Source organism: Mesoplodon mirus (genome assembly GCF_964341445.2).
Source record: "Mesoplodon mirus genome assembly, chromosome: 5".
Taxonomy (NCBI): domain Eukaryota; kingdom Metazoa; phylum Chordata; class Mammalia; order Artiodactyla; family Ziphiidae; genus Mesoplodon; species Mesoplodon mirus.
This window is the reverse complement of record NC_138980.1, coordinates 42,345,097-42,370,720: the sequence shown is the minus strand read 5'-3', so window position 1 is coordinate 42,370,720 and position 25,624 is coordinate 42,345,097. Positions and strand designations below refer to the sequence as shown.

Here is a 25,624-nt window from a genome sequence, read left to right as displayed (position 1 = left end):
CCGGGCCTGGCTGGGGCCGGGTAAACGCCCCGCCTCCAGAACCCAGCTTGGCCAATGGGCACCGGGGGGCGGGGCTAGGGAGTGGCCCGCCGCGTCACGAGGCCAAGGCGGTAGTTCTGGGTACCGCTGGGGACAATGCGGGCGCTAGAAGCGCAAAGAGGCGCTGGGCGCGTCCCACTCTCGGGGTGCTGGTTCGGCCAGACGAGCCTTTAGCCTCTCGTGGCCTCTGTGTGGCCTCCATGTGGACTTCGAGTGCCCTTTTGTCCCCCTGGGCGCAGAGGTCTGATTTTCCTACGGATGCTGTGTTTGCCTTGGAGGTAGAGTATATGCCTAGGATCCTAGGGTATTCCGTTGACTTTCTGGGCTAGGAACAGAGGTTAACGGGGGCTCTGTTCTGTCCTATGCATGGAGACGTAAAGTAACCGCCGTTACGGTGCTGGGGAGGGGAGGCATCCAGCCTTGTTCGAGAGATACCGGTGTCCTCTGATGAGGAGTGAGAACACGGCAGGTGGGGGAGAACTCAGTCTTTCATGCCTTCCCCCAGTCCCTACCAGTCCATCCAATTTGCTGACAATACCCCCATTCCTCTGATAAGAAAACCAAAGCACAGATTCCTTAGATCAGCAGGGCTGTCTGCTGAGTTGCCAGAGGGCAGGGATCACTGTTCAGTCTCTGGCAGCAGACTTAAGGCTCGAGTCTTGTGAAATAAGCAAGTGAACTAACCAAAATGCTCCAGACTGGGGACCCCACCCCAAGCCTGACTGAGTGGAGGAACTGGAGCCCTTCCGCCTGTTATGACAATGCACAGAAGGAGAGAGAGGTCTCAGAGAACCAGAATGCAAAAATTTATTATTAACTGGTTTCAACAAGAAAATGAGTGGATACACCTAGAAACACGGATAGTATCTCCCCCAACAGCAGGCAGGGTGGGGAAGGAAGGCAGGAGGGGTAGGCCTAGGAGATTCCCCTCTCTGCTTCAGCGAAGTGGGATCCCAAGGACAGGGCCAGGTTCCCTCCATCCAGCTGCAAGCCCCAAGACTACCTCACGCAGGTAAGCCCAGGACTGCAGCTGACGGCAGGAGGCTGAGCAGCCACGGGCCAGGCTTAGGGCGTAAGGTGGATAGAGGGGTCCAGGATGTGACCCCTCTAGGCTGACATCACCAGGGGGGCGTCATGGGCTGAGGGTTCTGCAGATATGACATCACCACAGCAGAGATGGACAGCCTGAGATGGGAGAGAGGTGTCAGTCCAGGATGGATAGGCTTGGGGTCCCCTTCCCCTCACCCAGGAGTCCCTCCCTCTCCAGATCCAGCCTCACATGAAGCTACTCATCATCTGCTTAGTGTCCTCAGAGCTCCGGGAGTTGGCAAAGCTGATGAAGGAGCAGTAGACAGCGACCCAAGCGCACCACTTCAGCTGGAAGAGGTAGGTGGATGGGTGGGTTAGGTCGGTGAGAGGCACCCCAATGAGCCCCCACAAGGGCCATTCCCAGGCACCGGTTCCAACCCCAATTCCACCTGATGCAGCTCAAACCCTGAGCCCCAGGAGTCTCTCAGTTCCAGACCCCCATAGTTAACTCCAGGTACCCGAGTTCTGGTCCTACTCCCTGTCCTGCATCTCTGACCCCACCATGTCCCCTCAGGCCTAAGAAGCCTGGCCTTTGACATCCCCCATCGTGCTATGGACCCCACATTTTCTCCACCAGTCCCCACCAAGTTGCATTAAAGCCTGGCCCCACCCTCAGACTGACGTCCTATGTGCCACCCTGACCCGGACACCTGGCTTCCCCAACAGCTCTAGCCTTCTTCACCCAGCATGACCCCAGCCCTGCCCCCTCAGCACTGGTCCTGCTTCATTCTGAATCCACGCCTTCCCCCACTGTCAGGCGGAGCTACGGGAAGGAAACTCAGCCCTGCCCACCTTGAGCATGAGGCCACACATGCTGAAGATCATGCCGAGCAGGTTCATGTAGTCCGGTGTTGGGTCATCCAAGGCTGGGTTACACTCGCTCGGCGGGGGCTTGTACCTGCAGCAGGGTCAGGGGTGCTCAAGCTCTGCCCCCAGGATGGGCAGGTGCTCCCCTGGGCCTCCAACCCACAACGTGAGGCCCATTCCCATCGTTAAAAATAAAACCACAGGCCCAAAATGGAGTCATTTATGCTAGGCCATGCCACTGAACTGGGGCTTAGTACCTCACCTAATTGGAGCTTCAGCCTCCCCAAGAAATGTAGTCTCAACCAGTCAGTCAGGAATTTTCTGGTCAGTACCAATGAAGTAGTCTGTCACATGGGCCCCTCTCCCCTCTCCATCCCCCAAAGGAAGAGGTAACCCACCTAATAAGACCCTTTTTTCCCAAAAAGGAGGTGACTTAATCTGAAATAATCCTTTCTTCTGTTTATGACTTCCTTGTCCTGTCTTTAAAAACCTTTCCCTTTCTGTAGCCCTTTAGAGCTCCCCTCTACTTGCTAGATGAGATGTTGCCTGATCCATGAAGCCTTCAATAAAGTCAATTAGATCTTTTTTTTTTTTCCTTTGGGGTACGCGGGCCTCTCACTGTTGTGGCCTCTCCCGTTGTGGAGCACAGGCTCTGGACGCGCAGGCCCAGCGGCCATGGCTCACGGACCCAGCCGCTCCGCACCATGTGAGATCTTCCTGGACCGGGGCACGAACCCGTGTCCCCTGCATCGGCAGGCGGACTCTCAACCACTGCGCCACCAGGGAAGCCCTGTCAATTAGATCTTTAAAATTTACTCAGTTGAATTTTGTTTTTTCAACAGATCTGGTGGCAGCGACAGGATCCAAACTAAACCTCTGACAGCATTCGGGGACGAGAAACAGAAGCATGGTACCCATGAACCCCTTTTTGAGTCCACTGTCTTTCTCGCCGTTTCTGGGAGCCATGGGTAAGTTTCTCTCAGTTCTGACCTCTGCTCTCTTTGTGTCACTCCCAATCTAATTGGCTCTCCAGCCAGTTCCCCATTTGTCTGGAATCACTAGTTCCATGTTGGGAGCTGCTGGTAGTTCGGACCACAGTTCCTCATTTGGTTGGATACCCCCAGCCTTGGCTCTGTTCCCAGATTCCATGTTAGGAACTGCTGGCGGTATGGTCTGCTGTTCCCCGTTTATTTGGGATCCTTTCCCAGGTTCCACGCTGGGCACTGCTGGTGGCAGCTGCGGTTCCCCATTCGTTTGGAATCAGCCCACAATCCCCATGTGGGGTCTGCGGGTTCAGTCCTTTCCCCCAGCGCCAGGTTCTGTGTAGGCAGTTGGTGGTGGTGCGCACAGGGCCTTTTTCTTGGCCAGGCCGCAGTAACTGGTTACAGCTGGAATGTTATGGTATTCATGTTTGTCTGTCTTGCTTTGTGTAGATAAAGCCAGCTAAGAGAGATGGGAGCTTTCACCTTTAATGAATCAAGCATGCCACCCATCAGCACACCTGCCTTTTTTATGTCTAAGAACTATAATCCCAAAAGCTGTAAATATCTACAAAAATGGCAAAATATTACTAAAAACAACCTAGAATTACAGTGGCCACTGTGGGGAATTTGTCAGTGAGACAAGATTGTTTATTTCAGAAGTGCCTTTGAGGGACTTCCCTGGTGGTGCAATGGTTAAGAATCTGCCTGCCAATGCAGGGGACACGGGTTCGAGCCCTGGTCCGGGAAGATCCCACATGCTGCGGAGCAACTAAGCCCGTGCACCACAACTAGTGAGCCTGCGCTCTAGAGCCCGCGAGCCACAACGACTGAGCCCACTCACTGCAACTACTGAAGCCCGGGGGCCTAGAGCCTGCGCTCCACGACAGGAGAAGCCACCACAATGAGAAGCCCACACGCTGCAATGAAGAGCAGCCCCCGCTGTCCACGATTAGAGAAAGCCCGCACACAGCAACGAAGATCCAACGCAGCCAAAAAACAAATAAATAAATTTATTAAAAAAAAAAGAAGTGCCCTTGAAAGTGAGGGTTTCCAAATTAAGCAAACAGAATGGGATACCTATTTTCATTGGTATATGGAAGCTTCCAAAAGGCTTCAAGTTTCCAAAATAGCTTCATTAAAAGATGGGTTACAGGGCTTCCCTGGTGGCGCAGTGGTTGAGAGTCCGCCTGCCGATGCAGGGGACATGGGTTCGTGCCCCGGTCTGGGAAGATCCCACATGCCGTGGAGCGGCTGGGCCCGTGAGCCATGGCCGCTGGGCCTGCGCGTCCAGAGCCTGTGCTCCACAATGGGAGAGGCCACAGCAGTGAGAGGCCCACGTACCACAAAAAAAAAAAAAAGATGGGTTACAAAAAGGCTAATGAAAAATCAGAAACACAAGAAGTACCTAAAACAAAAAAGGAAGGGCTGACATGACTCCTACTGCTCTCCTCTCTCCTTTTTTTTAATAAGGCTTTTTTTTTTTTTTTTTTTTTTGGCTGCGTCGGGTTTTCGTTGCTGCACGCGAGCTTTCTCTAGTTGCAGAGAGCAGGGGCTACTCTTAGTTGCGGTGCATGGGCTTCTCATTGTGGTGGCTTCTCTTGTTTTGGAGCACGGGCTCTAGGCGTGTGGGCTTCAGTAGTTGTGGCTCACAGGCTCAGTAGTTGTGGCTCTAGAGCGCAGGCTCAGTAGTTGTGGTGCACAGGCTTAGTTGCTCCGCGGCATGTGGGATCTTCCTGGACCAGGGCTTGAACCCGTGTCCCCTGCATTAGCAGGCGGATTCTTAACCACTGCGCCACCAGGGAAGCCCCTCTCTCCTTCTTTACCTGAGTACTCATGTTTTACTGATTTTCTTTCTGAACTGCTTTTCCACTCTGAAGGGACTATTCAACAGTTACCAGGTAAGAGAGAACTACCCAAGGTTGCAGACGAACCTCCTCGGATATCTTTCACTCTTTGGTCAAAGATGGAACTAAGGGCCATAGTTAAGGCATTTCCTAAACCTAGGGAGGAACCCCAAAAGTTCTTTGAAGAATCTGGAGTCATTATCAGGGCCTCGACCCCAGGCTGCAAAATCTTTATCAGCTTGTGTACATGCAGGTAGGACCTGGTGAAGCACCAAATGGACACAGGAAGCAAAATGGCAAAACCCAGAGGATTATCTTCAAGATCCTCAACCAGAAAAAGGTGGCAAAACAGCACCTGACCTTTTATAAGCCATTCCTAGAATCTTCCCTACCCCAACTGATCGGTCTATTATTAAACATGCAAACCAAAGAAAGATGAATTGGGCCAACTTTAAGGCACTCTTGGAAGCTCTCCTCCTATGGCATTCTGGTCCCATATAAAAGAGTCACTCAACCTGCTCTTAGCTGCCCTATTTACAAACAGATTATCTCCTGAGATTAGTGCATTGATAAAAAGACAGAAAATAGGATGGGAGACCACCAGTCTGATGGAGCCAGTGACCATAGCTGAGCACTTTGAAACGACCTTAGAGCAAGACCACAAGCAAAAATTTTCCAAGTTGTTGGGCTTCCCTGGTGGCGCAGTGGTTGGGAGTCCGCCTGCCGATGCAGGGGACACGAGTTTGTGCCCCGGTCTGGGAAGATCCCACATGCTGCGGAGCGGCTGGGCCCGTGAGCCATGGCCGCTGAGCCTGCGCATCCGGAGCCTGTGCTCCGCAACGGGAGAGGCCACAACAGTGAGAGGCCCGCGTACCGCAAAAAAAAAAAAAAATCACTGAGCAAGGTGACTCCTTCAACGGGAACTTTCTTTTCTTAGCAGGGATCGAACCCATGCCCGCTGCATTGGAAGTGTGGAGTCCTAACCACTGGACCCCCAGGGAATTCCCAATGGGAACTTTCTTTGACGTATTTGATTTTGCCTGGTTTGGATCCTGGGGACCATGGCTCCAAAGTGCACTCCAAACACTGTGAATTATCTTGTTTATTATAATAATCTCCCTGGTGCACTTAATCTCTCAAAAGCTTTAAATGCATACTCACTGCCACTAACCACCAAGCAAAAGATCTCCTTAAGACTCGAACATCAGAAAAGTAACAAAAAAATGACTAACTTAAAAACTGTGAACCTGAAGCCAGCCAGGACCTGTGACTATCACAGGGGTTAAGCAAAAACATCATAACCTATGGTTAGCACACAAAGGAACAAGAAAAACTGCAAGAACCTCAGAGCAGTAGCTGAGAGTGGCACTCATGCCTTAAGTTTTGCTCACATCTCTCAGTTAAGCTGAGAGTCTGATTAAGGTGGGGAGGGTGGGAGGAGGGGGCATTGTTAAAGAGAAAACCACAGGCCAAAAATGGAGTCCCTTATGCTAGGCCAAGCAAACAAAGCAGGGCTCAATACCTAACCTAACCGAAGCTTCAACCTCCTCCAGAAATGTAGTCTTAACCGGTCAGTCAGGAATTTTCTGGTCAGCACCAATGAGGTAGTCGGTCACATGGGTCCTCTCCCCCCTCCATCCTCCAAAAGGGAGACGAGGTAATCCCACCTAATAAGACCCTTTTTCCCCCGAAAGGGAAATGGCCTAATCTGAAATCACCCTTTTTTTCTGATTATGACTTCCTTGCCTTGCCTTTAAAAAACCTTTCCCTTTTTGTAGCCCTTTAGCGCTCCCCTCTACTTGCTAGATGGGATGCTGCCCAATTCATGAATCATTTGATAAATCCAATTATATCTTTAAATTTTATAGCTGAATTTTTTTGTTTTGTTTTTTAACACCATGACAACTAGGATCCTCACCTCAGCACTTTGTTGGGCCTCCGTGGGTCCGACATATTGTTCGCGGACATAGCGAGTCGCACCTCTTCCGCTGCGGGAGTCTCAGCTTCCAGCGGCTTCCGGCATGGAAACGGAGGATGGCTTTTAGAGTAACACCCTCAGCCCTCGCGCTTCCGTTCCTGCCGGCGGGAGCTGGAACTCCCCCCATCCAGGGGACAGAGAATTCGAAGAAGCCAAAAATGTTCCAAGAAAACAGGACGTGGGGGAAGAAACCGAGAAGCTGGAAACAAGCTTCAGTGTTTCCAACGCTTTCTCCAAAAAGCCTAAACGTTGAACCCGGAAGTGAGAAATAGGAAGTAGACTATGGAGAACAATAATAAGGTTACACCAAAGCGTGGGTTCCCAGGGCAGAAAGCCTCGGTGCGGGCAACTGTAAGGTGGCGAGGAAGGGAGGGCGGAGCAATGGCTTTCCCGGAGCCAAAACCGCGGGGCCCGGAGCTGCCTCAGAAACTGCTGAAGACGTTGGACTGCGGGCAGAGGGCGGTGCGAGCCGTGCGATTTAATGGTGAGCGCCCTTATCTTCATTCCGGGTCCTACCTCCGCCTCCTGAAGTCGGCGGCCCAGTAACCCCCTCGTGGTGTTCCCCAGTGGATGGCAATTACTGTCTGACTTGCGGCAGCGACAAGACCCTGAAGCTGTGGAGCCCGCTGCGAGGGACGCTACTGCGGACGTACAGCGGCCACGGCTACGAGGTGCTGGACGCGGCAGGGTGAGCCGGGGGCCAGGCCGGGATCGAGGCGCTGAGGCCGGGATCAGAGGTAGACGCTGATCTTCCCTGCTCTGCCCTCTAGCTCCTTTGACAACAGCAGTCTCTGCTCCGGCGGCGGGGACAAGGCAGTGGTGCTGTGGGATGTGGCATCGGGGCAGGTCGTGCGCAAATTCCGGGGCCACGCGGGGGTGAGTGCAAGCAAGAAAGGGCCTCGTTAGAACGGACCGGAATTGCGTGTAGGTGGTGACAGGGACCCACCCCTCCCCACGCAATTACAGCGCAAGGATCCTTCCCCACGGCCCCGCCTTCACCAAGCCCTGTCCTTGCAGTTCCTCCAAAAACTTCCACCTCCCCTACCCCTAGCCTTTTCCCTTGCTTTAACTAGCACTGGGAACCCTGCTTTTATCCCCATCCTCCAAAGTCCAGCCTTCTCTAAGCGGCTGTTCCTGTTTTGCAGAAGGTGAACACAGTGCAGTTTAATGAAGAGGCCACAGTTATCCTGTCTGGTGAGTCCGGGGCCTAGGCAGGTGGGCGCAGGGGGCTGCCCCGGCCCCCCCCAAACCTGATCCACCTTCATGCTGACCTCACAGGCTCTATCGATTCCACCATCCGCTGCTGGGACTGCCGCTCGCGGAGACCTGAGCCCATACAGACGCTGGACGAAGCCAAGGATGGCATATCCAGCGTGAAGGTGTCAGACCATGAGGTCCTCGCAGGGTGAGTGGGTCCAGGACCTTGCCCGTCCCCAGGTGCCACTGGGGATCATAGCTCTGTACTTAGATTAAAATCTACTCTCAAAAAAAAAAAAAAATCTTTTCTCCTCACTGCACTCACAAGGCCTTGCATGGTCTGGTCTCTGTTGTGCTCTCAGTTTTTATTCATTCCCAGGCTCATTTCTGTTAAATATGCCACACATGCTCCCACCCCAGGACCGACTTTTGCAATTGCTCTTCCTGTGCCTGGGCTACCCTTCTACTACTTATTCAGAGTGTGTTTGAGCACCCCCTGCAGGTCACATTTTCAGTCAATGAGCATACAGGAGTGAAAAGATAGGAAAACAAGGAAAAACCCCCGCTTACATAGAGTTGATATTCTACCTGCAGGAGACAATTAAAAAAAAAAAAAATTCCCATGCAGGGCTGCCCAAATGTTGCCACAACCTGAGGGAGTGCCGATACCACCACTGGGGGCATTTGGGCTGCATGGCCTGGTGGCCTACCCAGTTCCCACACCTCCCCCCCTTGGACTGCACATGGTTGGCTCCTTCTCATCCTCAAGTACCAATTCAAACGTCACCTCCTCGGGGAGCTGATTACCCTCAGTCAGCAAGGCTTCACGTTGGCAGCAAGTGCTCCTGGCTTGGTAGCGGCTGTGTCCCAAGCTCCCACACAGGGTGTAGCCCAGAGAAGGAGCTCAGTATAAATCAGAAACAGATGCAGTGGGACCTGATTGGCCCCTGGGGCTGAGTCTCAAAGCCAGTGCCTCAGAATTCCATTCATGAATTCACTTCAATGCATGTTTTCTGGGGCCGGTCCTGAATATGACATGACAGTGAAGGGTGCCCAGGAAGGGCAGGCACCCAGCCTTGCTCTCAGGGCCCTGGCCAGGTGAGAGGGTACAGGAACACCGAAGCTGGAGCCCTGGACCTACTGGCCCCTGTGATGCTTCAGCTGGATCCATCCTCTCTTGCAGCTCCGTAGATGGCCGGGTAAGGCGCTATGACCTGAGGATGGGGCAACTCTTCTCAGACTACGTGGGCAGTGAGTGTGGCTGGGGCTGTGAGGCAGGCAGGGAAGGTGGGGGCAGCACGGGAGACCCCAGCCTGACCTGCTTGCCCACCCCTTCCCTTCCCCCAGGCCCCATCACCTGTACCTGCTTCAGCCGGGATGGGCAGTGCACCCTGGTGTCCAGCCTGGACTCCACATTGCGGCTTCTAGACAAGGACACAGGGGAGCTGCTGGGCGAGTGAGTCCTCAGGGCTGTGGGGCCCCTCCCCCACTCCCAGTAAGGCCCCAAACCCCCACTGATGCCACTCACACCCAGGTACGTGGGCCATAAGAACCAGGAGTACAAGCTGGACTGCTGCCTGAGCGAGCGTGACACGCATGTGGTCAGCTGCTCCGAGGACGGGAAGGTGTTCTTCTGGGACCTGGTGGAGGTGAGCCTCTGCACCGGGGGTCCTGCCCTGTCCTTACCTGAGTCACTCCCAGGCCTTTATAAGGGAGTGCTGTTAGAACTGAGGGCTGGAAGGAGTGAAGGGATGAGGCGAGAACATTCCTGGCAAAGGGCACAGCATGTGCTAAGCTTTGGGGTTGTGGCACACATGCATCAGTCAGGACATAGAAGCACTTTGGATGGCACTGGCGGCAGCAGAATCCAGTTCAGGCAGGGCCACTGGGACTGACCCTGGAGTAGGAGGAGCGGATAGTGGCATCTGACCTCAGGGGAGACAGGGCTGTAGTTGTTCAGGAAATCTGAGCTACCTCTGAGCATCCCTGTGGTATCCAGTCCCCAAGCCCTGTGAGCCCTGTCCTGATGTCTCAGCCTGGTGGGGGTGTCAGGATGCGAACTGAACAGCCAGGCGTAGTGGGGTCAGAGCTGGGGCTTGGCCAGAGAAGTAAGCCTCCTAAGAGGATGGAGGGAACTGGGGGGCCCTGGAGAGTCCAGGGGCCAGCTCTCCCTCTGGGAACTAAGAAGGTGCCAACGTTCTGCCTACTTCTCGAGGTTCCTGTAGACCGGAAGTCACCCTGAAGGGGAGGGCACATGAAGGGACACTTTCCAGGTGGAAAGAGGAATGGTGGCCTGCTTGAAGAACTGTGTTTGTTGAGCTATGACTGCAGGGTGATGAAGGGAGCGGGCATTGAGGCTATCAAGTGGGCGGGTGAAGCCCAGATGGCGGCAGAGGGGGTGGGAAGCTGGGACCCACATGTGACCAGCCGTGGAGGAGGGTAGTGGCTGTGAAGGTGGAGAGAATCAGCAATCTCTGGGCATGGTCTAAAGGTAGAACCAAGAGGATTTCCCGACAAAGGGATGTGAGATGTAAGAGATAGATTCAAGATGTTTGACCTGAGCACCTAGAAGGACAGAGTGACTGAGGGGCTGAGTTTGTGGCTGGTTAAGTTTACAGTGTCTCGGAAGTACTTAGATGTATGTGGCTGAGAGCGGGGGAGAAGCAGCTGAGGGGAGGGAGACACACTGGTGACACTCCCAACCCCCTCACTCCACAGGGTGCCCTGGCGCTGGCCCTGCCTGTAGGTCCCAGTGTGGTGCAGTCGCTGGCCTACCACCCCACGGAGCCCTGCCTGCTGACCGCCATGGGGGGCAGCATCCAGTGCTGGCGGGAAGAGACCTACAAGGCAGAGGGTGGCACAGGCTGAAGCCAGGGGACCCACGACCAAGGACAGAGAGAGAGACAGCCTGAGAAGGACCACTGACCATTTATTCTAGACATGCTGCTGACCAAGGAGTTGGGAGGAGCTGGGTCTGCAAACTAATAAATAGAGGAGGTGGTGAGGCCTCCCTGGGGCTACACCGTCTAGTGTTCAGTCCTCATTCTTCTCGGGCGTGAAGGCATCTACCTTCTGGGCAAAGGTTTCAGCCACGAGCAGTGGAAAGACCAGGGAGGCATCAGCATAGACCTGTGGAGGGGACTCAGGTGAGCCACGGGACCCAAGGCCGTACCCCAGGAGACCCTGTGCCCCAGCTGGCTGGTCGGCCCTCACCTTGACAGGCTGTGCGTCCACCCGGATCTTGCCCCAAGAGACAGCTTCATCTGGCCGGGCGCCCGAGTCAGAGCCATCAAACTCCTGGGCTGTGTTGATGTAGACAGCGTAGTCAGCACCATTCCGCTGTAGGGAGGGGCAGAGTGGGCTGTCAGCCACACAGACTCCAAGGCAGGGCACTGTAGCTAGAGGCTGAGGGACGTGTTCCAGGTGAAGGAAGCCCTTGGCGGCCCCTCACTCCAAGGAAAGGGCCCCACGTCAACATCTGGGCAGAGTGAGAGGTCACGGGGTGCTGGGCAGACAGTGGGCAGCGTTGCTCCAGACTCGCCTCCTAGGTAGCAAGAGCCCTCCCACATCTGCCACCAGCTCCATAGAAGACCTCCAAATCCAACTTACCTCTCCCCTCTCTATGGCCCCCACCCTGGTCCCCTCATTTGTTCCCCCCAGAGCAGCCAGAGAGCGCCTGAGAGCACCTGAGTGGCTCTCAAGGCCCTGCACTTTCTGCCTGTCACCTCCTCCCACTCTAGCCTTCGCCGGCCTCCTATCTGTTCCCTGACCTACATCAGGCACCTCAGAACCTTTGCACTGACTGGTCCCTCTGCTGGGAATTCTATCTCGCCCCCACCCCCCAAGACAACCACATGGCTCATGGGACCACCCCCTGAAAAACCTCTGTTCGCAGGTCACGTTTCCCAGGAAGCTTTCCCTTTTATGAACAGCACCCCTTTCACTTGCCATCTCGTCATGCTCCCTTATTTTTCTCCATAGCAATTACTGCCACCTGATATGCATGTCACCTGTTTGCTATCTCCCCCCACTAGAACATCAGTGCCAGGAGGGCAGGGATCTTGGCCTGTCTAGTCCACAGCTGTCTACCCAGCATATGGCATAGGCCTAGTACACAGGCCTGTCTGCATGACAGGCCTGAGTGCCACCCCCTACTAGGGAGCACACACCCTCCATCCCTGCTCACCATGAGGTTGGCGTTGGCAATGTGGTGCTTGACCATGCCACCGCCCAGGATGATCATCCCAGTGCGCTTGGCGAAGATGGCCTGTGTGTTGATGAGCCTCAGGTCTGGGAAAGAGGGCTGTGTCAGGCCGCGGGCCCAGGCAGCCCTCCTCCCCCGCTCCTCTGGAGCCCCAGCACCTTACCTTCAACGATGTCCAGGACCAGGCCTGGGTTCTTATAGGAATGGAAGAAGATCATGTCACCCAGCGAGCCATCTGTGAGTGCCGGGCTCAACACAGGGATGTGGTTCTGGGAAAGAGCAAGACAGGAGAGCGGTTAGAGCTTAGAGCCCTGCAGGGGCGGTCTGGGAGCATTCCCTCCTCTCTGCCTGATTCTGGGCAGGGAGCTTAACTTCACTTGTGCCTGGCACATAAAGAATGGTAGCTCTTGGGCTTCCCTGGTGGCACAGTGGTTAAGAATCTGCCTGCCAAGGCAGGGGACACGGGTTCAAGCCCTGGTTGGGGAAGATCCCACGTGCCGCGGACCATCTAAGCCCGTGTGCCACAACTACTGAAGCCCGCGCGCCTGGAGCCTGTGCTCCGCAACAAGAGAAGCCACCGCGATGAGAAACCCGTGCACTGCAGCGAAGAGTAGCCCACGCTCGCCGCAACTAGAGAAAGCCCGCGCACAACAAGGAAGACCCAATGCAGCCAAAAATAAATAATAAATAAATTTATTTTTTAAAAAAAGAATGGTAGCTCTTGTTTTTCTGATTGCTGGACCCCATAGCCTCTGAGGAGCATGGGACCCTACACCAGGCCCCATGGGGGCTGCTAAGCACTGCCCCCAGCTGCTTCCCAGTAGTCTAGGAGGAGAGCCAGAACACAAGGACCACACTCAACAGCTGTGGGACCTCAGGCAAATTGCCTAACCTCTCTGTTTCTGAGGTTCCTCACTTAGGAGTGGAAATGATAAGAATAGTACCAACTCCCCAGGTGGCTGTAAAGGTGAAACAACACATGCCAAAGCCTGGCAACTTTGCCCCCACCCAGCCCCTCACCTTCTGGGCCCAGTAATACACTGATTCTGGGTTGTTTATCTCCTTGCCAAGCCGGGCGATCATCTTGGAAGGCGTCCACTTCACACCCTAGGAGGAGACATCAGCTTCAGCAGCGGCACCTCCCCTGACACTCACCGTGCCACCCCCCCTCAGGTTCCTCCAGCCTCACCTCCGTGTTCTGCTCCAGCACCATCTGGTCCAAAATGGGCATCAGCCAGTCCTCAAACTTGCAGTAATTGTCATTGGGCACCAGCAGGTTTCCGATCCTGGGGACAGGAGGCATGTGGGCATCAGGGTCCAGGACCCTCAGCCTGGCTCCCCTACCCAGCACCACTCAGGGCCCCCCACCTGTTGATCCCGTTCTCACGTAGCTCCTTCCCCCTGAGGCTGAACTCGCCCAGGTATGTGGGCGCCAGGCACTTGATGAGATCCTCCTCCACACCCCCAGCTGTGGTCACCAAGACGTCCACCTGCAGTCACAAGGCAGTGAGGTTGGCCAAGGAAGGGAGGCCCTGCTTTCGTACCAGGCAGGACTCCTAACTCTCAACTCTCATCCAGTGACCCTTGTGGGGAGCTCTGCTGCAAAACAAAATTGACCCATAGTTCCCTATCTCACTCCAATGACCAGTAATCTTATTGCCCATTAAGACCCAGAGAGGCCAAGGCCACAACCCCACCAGGTCCCCACCATGTTGTGCTGCACGAGGTAACGGATGGTCTCACGGATGCCCGAACTGATGAGGTTGGATGTGTAGCCCAGAAAAATGGTGCAGCCGGTGAGTGGGCGGCAGCTCTGGGTCAGGTCTGCATGTTGGTCTTCATCCTGAGCCAGCGGCTCCAGTTTCTTCTCTATCTAGGTGTGTAAGGGCAGGGTCGAGTTAACCTCTGGCCCCAAACTCCATCCCAAGGACCCCAGGTGGGTTTCAGAGACAGACTCCGCGCCCAGGCCCTGCCCACTGAGGGATATGGGACCACTTCTACCTGGAACCAGGGAATGAACACCCCTGCGCAGGCTCCGCCCTTTCCACAGCCCAAGTCTCAGGTCACACACTCAGGCTTTGCCTCTTTTCAGGAATCACTTTTGCAGTCCCGACCCCTCTCCCCACAGGGAAAAGCAAATCCAACCTCAGGTCCCGCCCTGCCTTAGGCTCCTCCTTCAACCCCTCCCTCAACTGCGCGGTCCGGCCCCAGACTCCGCCCATCCCAGAATACTTGCACATGTTGCCTATAACGCGCCCCCTACCTAGAATCAGTCCCAACCCACTCCCCAGCACAAAAACTCGCGCCCAGGAGGGGGGGGTCTCCGTCTCTCTCCAACTATCGGACGAAAAACACACCTCCTCCCAGGGAAGTCCCGCCCCCAAGTACCCCACAGTGCTACTGGAGGCCACGCCCCCTCAACCCAGGAAGTCCCACCCAGGCCTCACCATGGTGTTGACTTGCTGTACGGCGCGCCCGAAGTTGGTGGCCTGGAAACCAGTGGTGCCGAAGGCCTCCAGCAGCGCGCGGTAGTTCACGCCACGGTTGAAGTCGTAGCCCCGGACCTGGGCGCTCTCGGACGGCAGTGCCGAGCTGTGCTTCAACACGGCGGCCAGCGCCGCCGCGGGCGCCTCCCTCTCCAGGGGACCCTCCATGCTCCTGCGGCCGCACTGTCAAATCAGAGCCGCTCCAGGCCAGGCCTCCGGCGGCCTCGAACACCTCTAAGCCGCAGCACGCACAACCTGCGGAGGGCCGGAAGTTATATTTGTCACATGACCCGCCGACGCCCGGAGTCCAGGGTGCAGCCTTCTTTGCTTGTGTATTCCGTAGTACGGAAGCCTCAAGGAGCCGTTATTTCCTGTTTCTCGTGTTCTCAGTCTGAGATGAACGAGGAGCCCGCTGGAAACCCACCGCGTTGCGTGGCGCTTGCCCGTTCGTTTCTGTCCTCTCAGAGAGAGAGGATGGCTTCTTTGACGTCGCCCTTGGACAGAATTCGAATCACCAGGAAGTATCAGATAGTTTCTGCCTCTGAGCGTCGCTCGTCAAATGGGATAGTGATCCCTGTTCGTGTCTCGCAAGTCTCCAGAGCCTCCACAGGCTGCATAACCTTCTGGTCTTCCTTCCCCTGGCAGCTGCAGCTGTCACCTCCTCTGGGAAGCCTTCCCTGACCTTTTTCTGGGTAAGAGACCTCCTCTGAGATCCAGGGCTGACATCTCTTTCCCTCCAGCAAGACTGAGATCCTGGAGGGTGGTGTCTGTATCTCATGGGTCCTCCAAACCATGCATAGGGTCTGGTCCAGAGGGACCCCTTTAATCACTCACTCTGCAGTTTATGGAGTCTACAGTATACATTGGGCTTTGTGCTGGGGGCTGCATATTTATCAGTGAACAGAATGCAGACCCTGCCCTCCTGGAGCCCACAGTTTGGGGAGCTAAAAGGGTAACAACAGTGGTAAGTGCTATGTAGAATTAAACGGGCTGATGTGAGAGTCCATGGGGTTGGGGGTGGGTGGAAGAGTTGGTGGTTTTATTTGGAGGGAGAGGTGGTTGGGGAAGGATGCCAAGGAGGTGACATTTCAGCCAAGGTCAGAAGAGGCCTCATATGTGAAGATCTGGGGGAGGCCATCCCCACTGGGAGAGAGAACAGCCAGTGCAAAGGCCCTGAGGCTAAAAAGGAGCCTATTTAATTAGAGGAACAGAACATCCTCCTTGACAGCCCGCACTTGGATCTCGAACTCCTGGCCTCAGTTCCCTCACCACCTAACCCTGATCTTCCTGCAGTCTGCCACATCTCTGCAAACAGCCCTACCTTCCACTCATCTAGTAGGCTGAAAACTGGGGAGTTGAACCTCATGTTTCCCCGTTTCTCACACCCCACGTCCATCCCTCCACACGTCTGCCAAATTCTACCTACAAAATAGGTGCTTTTCTTTGTTTTCTTATTTATTTATTTATTTTTGGCTGCATTGGGTCTTCGTTGCTATGCGCGGGCTTTCTCTAGTTGCGGCGCGTGGGCTCCAGTAATTGTGGCACGTGGGCTTAGTAGTTGTGGCTCGTGGGCTCAGTAGTTGTGGCTCGTGGGCTGTAGAGTGCAGGCTCAGTAGTTGTGGCGCACACGCTTAGTTGCTCCGCGACATGTGGGATCTTCTGGACCAGGGCTCGAACCTGTGTCCCCTACATTGGCAGGCGGAAGCCACCAGGGAAGCCCTTCTTTTTTTTTTAAATTGAGATGTAGTTGACATATAACGTTATATTAGTTTCAGATGTACAACGTGATTCAACATTTGTATCCAGGTGTTTTTCTTCATCCCCACAGCCTCGATGCTGGGCACCTTCCCCTTCAGTCCATCCCCCAGCTGTAGCCAGAGAGCTCCTTAAACAAAAATCAGTTATGTCATTCTCTGTTAAAACGCTGTTACCGTGGTTTCCTCCTATGAGTAAAATCCGAGCTCTTCACCGTGGCCTGAGAAGGCACTGACTTGCCTGCCCTCGTGTCCCACCACTTGCCCTCACTCACTTTTCTCCAGCTACACTGACTTCCTGGCTGTTCTAGAACCCACCAAGCTCTTTCCTGACCAAGGGGCGACGCATCTGCTGCTCTGCCTGGAACACCTACTTCCCCAGCTCCTTCTCCTCTGGGCCTCAGTCCAAATGTCACCTCCTCCAAGAGGCCTGCCCTGACCACCTGCTCTCACCTTTACCTTGCTTTTGTTGTCTTTCACAGCACTTAATACATTTTGTTTGCTCTTGTTCATTGTTTCCTGACTAGAACAGCAGCTCCATGAGGGCAGGATTTTGTCTGGTTTCACGCTGTTCCTTTTACTCTGCACAGTGCGGGGGCACATATTGGGACCTCGGCAAAAATGGACAAACAAACACACACAGTGAGGTCAGGGTGATCCATGAAGAATGAAGGGGGAAGGGGTTGAGAAGAAATGAATTCAGAGAGGGCAGAAGGTGCCAGACCAGGCAGGGCCCTGTGTGCTGTAGTAAAGAGGGTGGGTTTTATTCCAAGAGGCTGGGAAACAACAGGAGAGTTTTTAAAACAGACTGAGAGGCTCTGATTTATTTTTCTCCAATTTTTTAAAATAAATTTATTTTTTATTTTTGGCTGTCTTGGGTCTTCGTTGCTGCACATAGGCTTTCTCTAGTTGCGGCGAGCGGGGGCTACTCTTCATTGCAGTGCGTGGGCTTCTCACTGCAGTGGTTTTTCTTGTTGTGGAGCATGGGCTCTAGGCACGTGGCCTTCAGTAGCTGTGGCTCGCGGGCTCTAGAGCGCAGGCTCGGTAGTTGGGGCGCATGGGCTTAGTCACTCCGCAGCACATGGGATCTTCCTGGACCAGGGATCGAACCCGTGTCCCCTGCATCGGCAGGCGGATTCTTAACCACTGCACCACCAGGGAGGCCCTATTTTTCTCCAATTTTTAAAATTGTGGTAAAATACACATAAAATTCACCACTGTAACCTTTTAAGTGCACTGTTCAGAAGCATTAAGTACACTCACATTGCTGTTCAACCATCACCGCCATTCATCTCCAGAACTTACCCATCAAACACTAACTCCCCATTCCCTCTCTCTCCTCAGCCCCCAGCAACCCCCATTCTGCTTTCTGTCGCTATGGATTTGACTACTCTAGGGACCTCACATAAGTGGAATCATACATTATCTGTCATTTTGTGACTGGCTTATTTCACTTAGCATAATGTCCTCAAGGTTCAACCGTGTTGTAATGTGATTTATTTAACAGATCCCACTGGCTGACTTGAGGAGAACGGGGTCGGGGCTGTGCAGGGCAGGGGAGACCAGGCAACTGCACTGGTCCAGGCACACTGAGCTGGGGGCACCAGGACCCGGATGCTACCAACAGGGTGGAGAGAAGTGACCAGTTTGACAACTTGGAAGTTGATCTGTGAATAGCACAGGGAACCCTATTCAGTACTCTGTAATGACCTATATGGGAATAGAATCTTAAAAAGTGTATATATGTGTATGTATAACTGACTCACTTTGCTGTACAGCAACAACATTGTAAATCAACTATAGCCAATTAAAAAAATTAATTAAAACAAAAGAAAGTTGATCTGATGGCTCTTGAGGAAGGATCAAATGTGGGAATACTGGAAGAAAGGAATGAAGGAGTTAAAGATTTGAGCCAGAGAAGTTGGATAGATGGTGGTGAATTGGGGGGCTGGAGGTTTCGGGGGAAGATGATCCAGAGTCCAGCTTTGGCCAAGTTAGGTGGGAGACAACCGAGAGATGCGTGTGATGGACCAAGGAGGGAGGAGGGTCCTCAGGTGGGTCTGAGGTCAGGGAAGGGGGTGGGATGAGGCAGGGGAAGCCATCAGCATGAGTGAGGGGCTGGGATGAGGCAGGGGAAGCCATCAGCATGAGTGAGTGGATTGAGTCATCTGTGGATAAGAACCCTGGGCCATGAGTGCAGTTGGAGAGAGGAGAGACGGGGCTGCACCTGAACCAGGTTACACTTTGCACCTCCGCCCATTGGAGTAGGGCCGGATCCTGGCAAAGAAGGACCGTAGGGGCCAATTAGCAGGGGATCAAACAGGTCAGTGAGAGCCCAGGGCCCCTACACTCCCCCAGCCAAGGTGACACGTGACACCAGGGCAGCCACTGGGCCTCTTGGAGCAGGGACTCCCCCCTCAGCCTCAGCAGCTGCTGCTGCCGCTGGTGACATTATGCTCCATGAGTGTCCTGGCTTCAAAGTCTCTGCAGGGGTTGGGGAGGGAGAGGAGGGGGTTGGAGAGGCCAGGGTGGTGGGGGCGGGAGCCAGAGCGGGGCTGCAGGAGGAGGACTGAGCAGCCAGGAGTCAGCCGGAGTCCTCAGCCGAGGTATGTGGTCCTGACAGGGGTTGGGGAGCAGCCACTCCCATCCCTCAGTCCCCAGGGGACACAGGAGGATGTGTGGGAGCTCAGGGTTTGGGGTTCAGCCTTCTGCCTGTGGCTCTGCTCACGACTCCCCCAGATGCCCGGCAAGGTGACCACTGGCAGCGACATCGGGCAGGCCCACTGGGCCGTGGAGCAGCTGCAGATGGAGGTGGGCATCGACCATGTGAAGGTGAGGCCAGGGCAAGGTGGGTGCATCTGAGCAAGGGGGCAGGTGGACAGCCCAGCCCAGGTCTGGCTAACCGGGCTGGCCTGCAGGTATCCAAGGTGGCCGCTGACCTGCTGCAGTTCTGCATGGAGCAGGCCAAGAGTGACCCCTTCCTCATGGGCATCCCAGCTGCCACCACCCCCTTCAAGGAGAAGAAGCCCTGCACCATCCTATGACCCTGTAGCCCGGACCACCCAGGGGGCCTCAATAAACATGAAGTGAATGCTCCTCAGGGCATGGCTTGGCCAGGTTGCGATGGGGGGCAAAGGGGGACTTCGGGCTTGCAGGGACCAGTGTGGTGTGCAACTGGCCCAGCCTCCCTCCCCGCCCACTCCAGGGTCACGGCCACAGGGGCCCACACACCCTGGACCCTGGACAGAGAAGCACGCCCCTCCTTCACCCCCTACCTGCTACCCACCCTCCAGCCTATGGGGTAGCATTAGCAGATCCCCTGTCCCACTGCACAAACACGCCCGGGGTTAGAGTCTCAATCTACATGCCAGCGCGTGCCACATGCATACACGCCCACATGGCGCACACACACACACACACAGGTGCCACGTTCTCAAGTGTCTCCCTCTTCCACACAGACATACACAGACAGGAATACTATAATAACACACACAGCCAGACAGGCCTCTCTGGGGACACTCAGACGCACGTGATCCCTGAAATGCACCCAGGCGGGCACAGGTGCACCCACACACACACACACACACACACACACACACACAGCAGTGGCTGTCGCTGAGGCTTTCATACACCAACTCAGACACACGCACATCCCTGGCATCCCAGCCCCGAGCAGCCTCGGGCGGATCCCTCAGGTGACACCAAGCTCACAGTCCAGGCCGGAGCACCAGTACATCAGGTTTATTTCTCCTTTGCTCTCCAGGGAGAGCAGGCATCCAAATCATAACAAAAACAAGGGCCCAAGGGTGGGGAGCAGCCCCCTGGGTCGGCCGAAACACAAACCTCCCCTCCCCTGGCATGGGGCCAAGCCCAGGGACCCCACCACCACCACCACCACCACTGACCATGGCCAGGACTCCTTGTGCCCTAGGCCTGTGGGGGCGGGGCAAAGGCAGCACCAGTGTGGGGGAAGGTCCCCCCGAGAACGGAGGCCCCAGCCCAGCCTGCCAGCAGGCAGATCCACATCCGCATCTGCTTGCTCAGGCCTGCAGCCTCCAGACCTCCAGCGACAGGCCCCCAGAGGCGGCCACCACCAGGTTGCCCTCAGCGCAGATCTGCAAGGACGGGGACATGAGGAGTCGGAGTCAGGGGTGCTCTGAGCAGCCAGGCAGGGCGCATGGGACAGGGCCTTACCCCATTCAGCACGTTGTGGTGGCTTCGAGTGCAGATGGTCCTTGGTGGGTCTGTGGGCACGTGCACCTGGTGAGGGGCAATGGGCAAAGGTCACGAGGTGTGCTCCTGGCAAGTGAGGGTGGGTAGAGAGGGGGGACTGTCGCAGGACCTCACCCGGATGGTCTTGTCGGTGGACGTGGTGTACAAGGCCCCCAGGGAGTGTTTGATCCCTGTGATCTGAGACCTGTGGCCCACATCAAAGGACTGCGGAAGGGAGGGACAGGTGACACTCAGGCGTGGCTCTCCCAAGGCCAGTCCCCCACTGCCACCCGGGGGTTAAGAGGTAGGGAGGCAGCCCAGGGCGGGTCGGGTGGGGGCAAGAGCCTTGGCAGACCCGGACGAGCTGGAAGCAGCCATCCCGGTTGGCGAAGACATGCAGCAGGCCCTGGTTATCGCCGGCCCAGAGCTGAGGCTCCTGGTAGGACATGCAGAGCAGGTAGGAGTCCAGCTGTGGGAGGGACATGGGACGGAGCAGCTCAGGCCAGTCGGGGCCCTGCCGCAGCCCTGGTCCCTCCAGCCCCCCTGGGGAGCGCCCACCTGCAGCCGCTGCAGGACGCTGTTGGCTCGGCGGTCAAACACCACCAGCGTGTGGTCCTCACTGCCTGAAATGATGTGCCGGTCGTCCGCCAGCAGCGCCAGCACCGCGCTTGAGTGCAGCCGCCGGCTCTTCAGCAGGGCCGGGCCGACTTCATGGGCGATGGGCCAGGGAGGAGGGGGACATCAGAGCCCCTTGGAGGCCCCCTGGCCCACCCCAGGACCCTGGGTCTCCATCCTTCCTGGCAAAATACTACTCTGTCTGCTCCCCCAACCCCCATCCCACAGGTGACCCTGTCGTTCCTCTGCCACCCCAGCTGGATCCGGGCTTCACAGGACCACCAGATGCCCCCCCCAACCCACCTCCATCCCTTCTCCTTCCTCCAGTCCCATCCGCTCGCAGTACAGAATGGACCTCAGCAAGTCCCGGCATAAAATGCTTCCCTCCTCCTGCAGGTCAGCCTGAGACTTGCCCCCACCCCATCCCGGCTCTGGCTCTGCCTGGAAAAGTTACACTGGGCCCTTCAATTAAAATAAGAATGAATAAATAAATAAACAATGGAAGAGGCTTATGTGCTGGGCCAAGTTCATTCTAGGCATTTTAATGTAAACATTTAGTCTACCAAAGTTCTTATTGTCATCTCCTCCCATTAGCCCTAGGCGGCTGGAGTTATTATTATCTGGATTTGACAAATGGGGAAACTGAGGTTCAAACCTGACTGGGGTCACACAGCTAGGAGGAGGGGGAGCCAGAATTCTCAAGGACTGTCCCGCCTCCTACGGGACTCAGGCTCAGAGGCCCCTCCTCTGGGAGCCCTCCAGCACTTGACCCCACCCCACGTGGAGGCGGGGCTTCCTCTGCCCCCAGTACCCACCCCCACCTGTCACCTTTGTGGCCCCCAGCACAACACAGGCCACTCTGAGTGGTCAGCCTCTCGTTATGTGACTGTCACCCCAGTTAGACTGTGAGGCCCAAGTGTCTCCTTCCCCAGGATGACCCTGGAGACACCAGGCAGCCCTGCTCTCCCACCTAGGCTTCAGGGTCCCCAGCCCACCTCTGGGGTCGTAGACGGTCACCTTCTTGTCATAGGTGCCAGTCACCAGGATATCAGGCCGGTAGGACAGACACAGCACAGCTGCCTTGGCCCTGGGGACACACAGACCACAGGGCTGGGGCTGTGGCCAGACAGACCCCTGCCCACCCAGGCCCCCCTGCCCAGGACCCCTCACACTTTATCTCGCCAAACTGCTGTCCATCAGCTGCCATGTCCCAGAGCTTCACCGTGCTGTCCCAGGAACCAGAGCACACTCGGTGGTCCAGCGCCGCCAGTGACCACACCCAGCCCTGTGGGACCAGACCCGTGTGATCTTCCCCATTTCACAGAACCCAGAGCGAGTCAGCACCGAGTAGAGATTAGAGCCTAGGTCTGTGGGTCTGACCTCAGAGCCCAGGACATGTGCACCCCAACCTAATAATATTCCTAAATTAAGTTCTGTAGAGCCTCAGCTGCAGTGGTGGTTTGAGGCCACATGACAGTGTGATTAAGAATGGGGCCTCCATGGGAATTTCCTGGCAGTCCAGTGGTTAGGACTCCAAGCTCTCACTACCAAAGGCCCAGGTTCTATCCCTGGTCAGGGAACTAGGATCCCGCAAGCTGTGCAGCACACACAAAAATGGGACCTCCAGGGAGTTCCCTGGTGGCCTAGTGTTTAGGATTCTGGGCTTTCGTTGTTGTGGCCCGGGTTCAATCCCTGGTCAGGGAACTAAGATCCCGCAAGCTTCTTGGTATGGGGGGGAAAAAAAGAATGGGGCCTCCACTCCATGACCTGGGTGAATGAAGTACCATCCCTCAGTTTCTTCATTGGGGAAATGGGCATAAAAAAAAGTCCCTGTGTCAGGAGCTAAAATGCACAGAACGCAGCTCCCCACTGACTCATTCCTCACCAAACCCTCTGAGGAGAGTACTATGATGTGTCCCGTTCTACAGAGAATGAAACTGGTGCACAGAGAGGTTGAGTCCCTCACCCAAGGTCACACAGCCAGGAAATAGCAGAGCGGGGATTTGAACCCAGCAGCCTGGCTCCGAGACCAAGCTCTTGGCCACCAGCCTAGACCACCTCAATGGCTGGTGGAGGTGCCCCTCCATGACCACCTCTCATGAGATGACAGTCATGCTCAGAGCTGTCTGATCCCCAAGGGTGGCCTCATAACTGCCCTACCTGGGGCCACTCAAGGTATACCTGACATCTCCTAAGCACCTACTGTATATGAGCCTGAGCAACGCTCTTAATGCATATTCATTTCATTCGTCCTCATCCTAATTGACCTCTGGACAGAAGCAGAAACTAAGGCCCAGAGAAGTCATACATCTCACTTAAAGTCACACCAATAGCAGAGCAAGATTTAAATCTATGAGGTCTGGTACCAAAACCTGTGCCCTTAGCCACGGTACCCTACCCAGGCCGCACGCCTCCTACCTCTGCCTGGCCTCCTACTCCCTCACCTTGTGAGTGCTGTTCTTCTGGGTGCCCAGGGCCTTGACCAGAACCCGGCTGGGCTCCACCCCCAGCTGTTGCAGGTCCCACAGGTTGACATTGCGATCTCGGGAGCCTGACAGGCAGAGTGTCCCACCCTGGGAGAGGAGTGAGGTGATGTTGTTGGGGTCACCCTGGCCCACCACTGCCTGGCCTTCCACCGACCCCCGTCTCACCTGGAGCAGCAGCACTGAGTCAATGGAAGCAAAGTGCCCATCGGCCAGGCAGAAGTATTCAGCCCTGCGCCCATCCTCTGCCCAGCGCGACAGGTGCTGCTCCAGCTCAATGCAGGCTGCTGGCCAGTCAAAGTCCTCCTCTGTGGGACGCAAGAGCAGGGTCCCCAGTGGGCAGGAACCCTGCCACCACCCACACCAGCTGTCCAAGCTCACCGCGCTGGCTTCCGGGGAGCACGACCTGAACCAGACTTGGAGAGAACCCACCTGGATCCCTTACCCCACCCAAGGAGGCCGAGGCTCTAGCTTTGGGACCACCAGCCCACGCACCTGCCAAGCACGTCTAGGATTGCTCCTTAACCAGTTTCCAGAAATTGGGTAACTGGAGCCTCAGGATCACCTTCCCGGGCCTCATCCCCTAACCCAAGTCTGGGGGATAGCAGCCTCAGGACGTTAAGGCCCTGCCCCACCCCTGGCTAAGGTCCAACCTCAGCCCTCCCAACCCTCAGGCTGGGCACAAGAGCTAGGACTTCATAACTAACACTTCCTGCCTCGGCCATCTGAACCAGACCCATGGAAGTGTTTCCGAAACCAGCATCCCAAACCTGGGAGCTTTGTCAAGATGCGGAACCCAAACCCTTGACCCAACCAAACATCTATGTTTTATCAAGCTGTTCAGTAAAGTCCCATCAATTCAAGATCACCAAGCTGCCTTATCCTCTAGGGAACAAAGACCTTGGAGGCAGGAGAAATTACCACCAGCCCCTGCCTAAGATCCCAGGTTAGAACCTGGACTCGAGGGTCTGTGATTGCTAATATCAGGGATCCCAACCTCTAAACCCTAGCTTAAGTTCAAGGGTTGCAGGCTCTGGACCTGAGTCTCCCTCACCCTCACCTAGGCCAAGACTCTAGAGGTAAGGGGATTTGGCATCACCAGTTACTGCCTTAGCACCTAGACCCAGAACCTGGGGATTCTTGGGCTTACTCTGAGCCCCAAGGAGATTCTGACAGACTAAGACTTCAAGTCCCTGTGTCAGCCCCAAGCCTGAGGATCGTTGGATTCCGAGTTCAGGGACCCCAGCTACCCAAGTAGATTTCCACAGCCTCAGGACCCCAAGTATCTGCCTCATAGTCCACCCAGAGGTCAGGGACTTTGGTACCACCAGTAAGTACCTCAGCCACCGCTGAGCCAGGACAGCCAGGTAGTCTGCTCCGGTGACTGTACTTACAGCACCCTGGACCCTCCCCCCGCCCCAAGCTTGACCTGGGCGGGCCACCCTGGCCCCCGGGCGCGCGCACCTTCCACCACTGGATAGGGCGCGCGTACGCGGCGCTGCGCGCGTAGCCTCCAGGTGACATGGTCACGCACGAGGTCGCGCAGCGCGTGGCACACGCGCGGCAGGACGTGGAGCACGAGGCGCGCGTCCAGGTAGGCGCATATCTCGAGCAGCAGCTCCGGAGGAAGGCTCAGCAGGCCCGGAACCGCCACCGCCGGGCCCTTGGACGCGGCCCGCGGCTCCAGAGCGCCAAGGGACACAGCGGGCGCGGGCAGCGGAGGGGCGCGCGGGGGCGCCAGCCCGAGTTTCGGAGGACTGAGCACGCGGGCCACGTAAGCCTCGGCCTGTGCGTCGGGGTCAGGCTCCGGCTCCGGCTCCGAGTCATCGTCCCAGGCGCAGGCATCATCGCGCGGCCCTGGAGGCAGCTCCATGGCGACCGGGTGGGCGCGGCCGGCCCGGCCCTGTCAGCAGCCGGGCCCGCGTCCTGTCTC

At 55.9% G+C, this 25,624-nt stretch overlaps 5 protein-coding genes and 1 long non-coding RNA gene across 9 annotated transcripts; 3 read left to right on the top strand and 3 right to left on the bottom strand.

Annotated features, from left to right (window-relative positions):
• Positions 1-101: 101 nt before the first annotated feature.
• On the top strand, positions 102-4,616 carry LOC309805646. The gene is made up of 4 exons (XR_014294278.1): positions 102-317; positions 1,307-1,425; positions 2,778-2,903; positions 3,576-4,616. It is a non-coding gene; the product is annotated as an uncharacterized lncRNA (long non-coding RNA).
• Positions 824-6,804, bottom strand: WDR83OS (WD repeat domain 83 opposite strand). Its single transcript, XM_082623730.1, has 4 exons — positions 6,681-6,804; positions 1,921-2,026; positions 1,319-1,416; positions 824-1,224 (listed from the first exon to the last, which is right to left on the bottom strand). The coding sequence occupies exons 1-4, from the start codon at positions 6,728-6,730 to the stop codon at positions 1,158-1,160; spliced, it is 321 nt and encodes a 106-aa protein (XP_082479856.1). The 5' UTR covers positions 6,731-6,804; the 3' UTR covers positions 824-1,157.
• Positions 6,805-6,891: 87 nt separating this feature from the next.
• WDR83 (WD repeat domain 83) lies at positions 6,892-10,959 on the top strand. Of its 2 annotated transcripts, XM_082623727.1 has the most exons (9): positions 6,892-7,224; positions 7,308-7,428; positions 7,511-7,616; positions 7,886-7,934; positions 8,019-8,145; positions 9,121-9,188; positions 9,285-9,393; positions 9,472-9,586; positions 10,656-10,959. In XM_082623727.1, the coding sequence occupies exons 1-9, from the start codon at positions 7,023-7,025 to the stop codon at positions 10,803-10,805; spliced, it is 1,047 nt and encodes a 348-aa protein (XP_082479853.1). In that variant the 5' UTR covers positions 6,892-7,022; the 3' UTR covers positions 10,806-10,959. The 2 variants fall into 2 exon arrangements, with proteins under 2 accessions (XP_082479853.1, XP_082479852.1); XM_082623726.1 differs by having other exon boundaries at positions 9,121-9,393.
• Positions 10,847-14,928, bottom strand: DHPS (deoxyhypusine synthase). Of its 2 annotated transcripts, XM_082623728.1 has the most exons (9): positions 14,589-14,928; positions 13,850-14,014; positions 13,510-13,631; positions 13,331-13,427; positions 13,162-13,248; positions 12,305-12,410; positions 12,124-12,227; positions 11,151-11,276; positions 10,847-11,066 (listed from the first exon to the last, which is right to left on the bottom strand). In XM_082623728.1, the coding sequence occupies exons 1-9, from the start codon at positions 14,793-14,795 to the stop codon at positions 10,971-10,973; spliced, it is 1,110 nt and encodes a 369-aa protein (XP_082479854.1). In that variant the 5' UTR covers positions 14,796-14,928; the 3' UTR covers positions 10,847-10,970. The 2 variants fall into 2 exon arrangements, with proteins under 2 accessions (XP_082479854.1, XP_082479855.1); XM_082623729.1 differs by lacking the exon at positions 13,850-14,014.
• A 4,192-nt stretch (positions 14,929-19,120) lies between these two features.
• GNG14 (G protein subunit gamma 14) lies at positions 19,121-19,425 on the top strand (the record flags this gene model as incomplete). The annotated part of the gene is made up of 2 exons (XM_082623384.1): positions 19,121-19,213; positions 19,300-19,425. 2 exons carry the CDS (start codon positions 19,121-19,123, stop codon positions 19,423-19,425), a joined length of 219 nt encoding a protein of 72 aa, XP_082479510.1.
• Positions 19,426-20,034: 609 nt separating this feature from the next.
• Positions 20,035-25,620, bottom strand: FBXW9 (F-box and WD repeat domain containing 9). Of its 2 annotated transcripts, XM_082623334.1 has the most exons (10): positions 25,156-25,620; positions 23,860-23,999; positions 23,653-23,781; positions 22,381-22,493; positions 22,204-22,295; positions 21,152-21,300; positions 20,949-21,062; positions 20,729-20,818; positions 20,576-20,641; positions 20,035-20,496 (listed from the first exon to the last, which is right to left on the bottom strand). In XM_082623334.1, the coding sequence occupies exons 1-10, from the start codon at positions 25,562-25,564 to the stop codon at positions 20,422-20,424; spliced, it is 1,377 nt and encodes a 458-aa protein (XP_082479460.1). In that variant the 5' UTR covers positions 25,565-25,620; the 3' UTR covers positions 20,035-20,421. The 2 variants fall into 2 exon arrangements, with proteins under 2 accessions (XP_082479460.1, XP_082479459.1); XM_082623333.1 differs by having other exon boundaries at positions 20,035-20,641.
• Positions 25,621-25,624: the final 4 nt, after the last annotated feature.